The 2,822-nt window shown below is 50.7% G+C and overlaps 1 protein-coding gene across 1 annotated transcript; it reads right to left on the reverse strand.

Annotated features, from left to right (window-relative positions):
- Window positions 1-165: 165 nt before the first annotated feature.
- LOC113962663 (chromodomain-helicase-DNA-binding protein 8-like) lies at window positions 166-1,852 on the reverse strand (the record flags this gene model as incomplete). Its single annotated transcript, XM_027673417.1, has 2 exons — window positions 166-361; window positions 1,638-1,852. Coding segments are annotated over 2 exons (411 nt in total), but the record flags the coding sequence as incomplete, so codon positions are not given.
- Between the last annotated feature and the right edge of the window lie 970 nt (window positions 1,853-2,822).

A 2,822-nucleotide genomic window follows, 5' to 3' on the forward strand; every position in this document is an offset into this window, starting at 1 on the left:
GGAGAAATTTGGGGCCAAAAATGGGAGAAATTTGGGGCAAAAAATGGAAGAAATTTGGGACTAAACTTTGGCCAAAAATGAGAGAAATTTGGGACTAAATTCAGGCCAAAAATAGGCAAAATTTGGGTGAAATTTGTCCAAAACGGGGAGGAATGTGTGTCGCACCTGGAGGTCGTTCTGTGGGTTCCAGTCGGAGTCGAAGATGATGCAGGTGTCGGCGGCCGTGAGGTTGATGCCGAGGCCCCCGGCGCGGGTGCAGAGCAGGAACACGAAACGATCCGAGTCGGGGCGGCTGAAACGGTCGATGGCGGCCTGGCGAAGGTTCCCCCGCACACGCCCGTCGATGCGCTCGTACAGGTACCTGGGGGGAGATTTGGGTGAAAATGGGGGGATTTGGGGGAAAAATGGGAGGAATTTGGGGGAAAAATGGAGAAATTTGGGTGAAAAAAATTGGGAGAAATTTCGGGCAAAAATGGGAGAAATTTGGGTGAAAAACAGGAAAAATTTGGGTGAAATTTGGGGTTAAATTTGGGCCAAAAATGGAGAAATTCGGGGCAAAAAATTGGGAGAAATTTGGGGGAAATTTAGGGGAAAAAGTGCAGAAATTTGGGTGAAAAAAATTGGGAGAATTTAGGTGAAATTTGGGGTGAAAATGGAGGAATTTAGGTGAAAAACATTGGGAGGAATTTGGGTGAAATTTGGGGAAAAACAGAGAAATTTGGGTGAAAAAAATTGGGAGAATTTGGGGGAAATTTGGGGGAAAAACGGAGGAATTTGGGTGAAAAAAATTGGGAGGAATTTGGGGGGAATTTGGGGGGAATTTGGGGTAAAAATGGATGAATTTGGGTGAAAAACATTGGGAGAATTTGGGTGAAATTTGGGGTGAAAATGGAGGAATTAGGGGGAAAATATCGGGAGGAATTTCTGGGGAATTTGGAGAAAAAATGGGAGAAATTTGGGTGAAAAATGGGAAAAATTTGGGTGAGATTTGCGCCCGTCGATGCACTCGTACAGGTACCTGGGGGGGGAACTTGGGTGAAAAGGGAGGAATTTGGGGGAAAAAATTGGGAGGAATTTGGGGGAAATCTGGGGGAAAAATGGAAGAATTTGGGGAAAAAAATGGAAGGAATTTGGGTGAAATTTTGGGGCAAAAATGGAGAAATTTGGGGTAAAAAACGGGAGAAATTTGGGACTAAATTCGGGCCAAAATGGGAGAAATTTGGGACTCAATTTGAAGCAAAAATGAGAGAAATTTGGGGCCAAAAATGGGAGAAATTGGGGACTAAATTCGGGCAAAAAATGAGACAAATGTGGGACTAAATTTGGGCCAAAAATGGGAGAAAATTGGGGCAAAAAAATGGGAGAAATTTGGGACTAAATTTGGGCTAAAAATGAGAGAAATTTGAAGCAAAAAATGGGTGAAAAATTGGGGGAAGTGGGTGACATCTAGGGGAAAAAAAAGTGAAATTTGGGTGAAACTTGGCCAAAAATAGGAGAAATTTGGAACTAAATTCGGGCAAAAAATGGGAGAAATTTAGGACTAAATTCAGACCAAAAACGGAAAAAATTTGGGACTAAACTGGGGCCAAAACCAGGAGAAATTTGGGACTAAATTTGAGCCAAAAACGTTGTCCCACCTCTTGTGTATGAGGTAGTCCTCGAGGATGTCGAGGCACCGAACCATCTGGGAGAAGACCAGCACCTTGTGCCCCCCCTGGCGCAGTTTGGGCAGCAGCTTGTCCAGCAGCACCAGTTTCCCCGCCGAGCGAACCAGGGCCTGCAGGTGGAGGTCGGGGGGCAGAGCTCCCGGGGGACGCCCCTCGCGGAGCTCCGACAGGATCTTCTCCTCTGCTCCTGGAAAAGGGGACAATGAGGGGGACAGGTGACCACCAGGTGACCACCAGGTGACCACCAGGGCCTGCAGGTGGAGGTCGGGGGGCAGAGCTCCCGGGGGACGCCCCTCGCGAAGCTCCGACAGGATCTTCTCCTCTGCTCCTGGAATGGGAACAAGGAGTGACCACCAGGTGACCACCAGGTGACCATCAGGGCCTGCAGGTGAACCTGAACCCTCGTGGGGACACCAAGACCCACAGGTGACCACTGAAAGCTTGGTCTGGCCACCAAGATCTTCTGCAGGTGACCACCAAGACCCTCAGGGGGACACTGAGGTGTCCAGGTGACCACCAGGTGACCACCAAGGCGTTGACCACCAAGGTCTCCAGGTGACCACCAGGTGACCACCGAGACCCCCAGGTGACCACCAAGGTGTCCAAATGACCATCATGACCCACAAGTGACCACCAAGACCACGGGGTGGTCAGCAAGACCTGCAGGTGACCACCAAGTGACCAACAAGACCTTCTCCAGGTGACCACCAGGTGACCACCAAGACCTCCAGATGACCACCAGCGCCTGCAGGTGAACCTGAACCCTCGTGGGCCACCAAGACCCACAGGTGACCACCGAGACCTCGGCGTGGTCGCCAAGCCCTTCTGCAGGTGACCCCCAAGTGACCACCAAGGTGTCCAGGTGACCATCAAGACCTCACTCTGGCCACCAAGACCATCTGCTGGTGACCATCAACGCCTTCCCCAGGTGACCACCAGGTCACCACCAAGACCCTCAAGGGGACACTAAGACCCCCCAGGTGACCACCAGGTGACCATCAGGGCCTGCAGGTGAACCTGAACCCTCGTGGGGACACCAAGACCCACAGGTGACCACCGAAAGCTTGGTCTGGCCACCAAGATCTTCTGCAGGTGACCTTCAGTCTTATCCACGTGACCACCAGGTGAACACCAAGGTCTTCAGGTTGACAACCA

Source organism: Neopelma chrysocephalum, unplaced genomic scaffold (assembly GCF_003984885.1).
Source record: "Neopelma chrysocephalum unplaced genomic scaffold, ASM398488v2 Primary Assembly neopelma1_184329, whole genome shotgun sequence".
Classification (NCBI taxonomy): domain Eukaryota; kingdom Metazoa; phylum Chordata; class Aves; order Passeriformes; family Pipridae; genus Neopelma; species Neopelma chrysocephalum.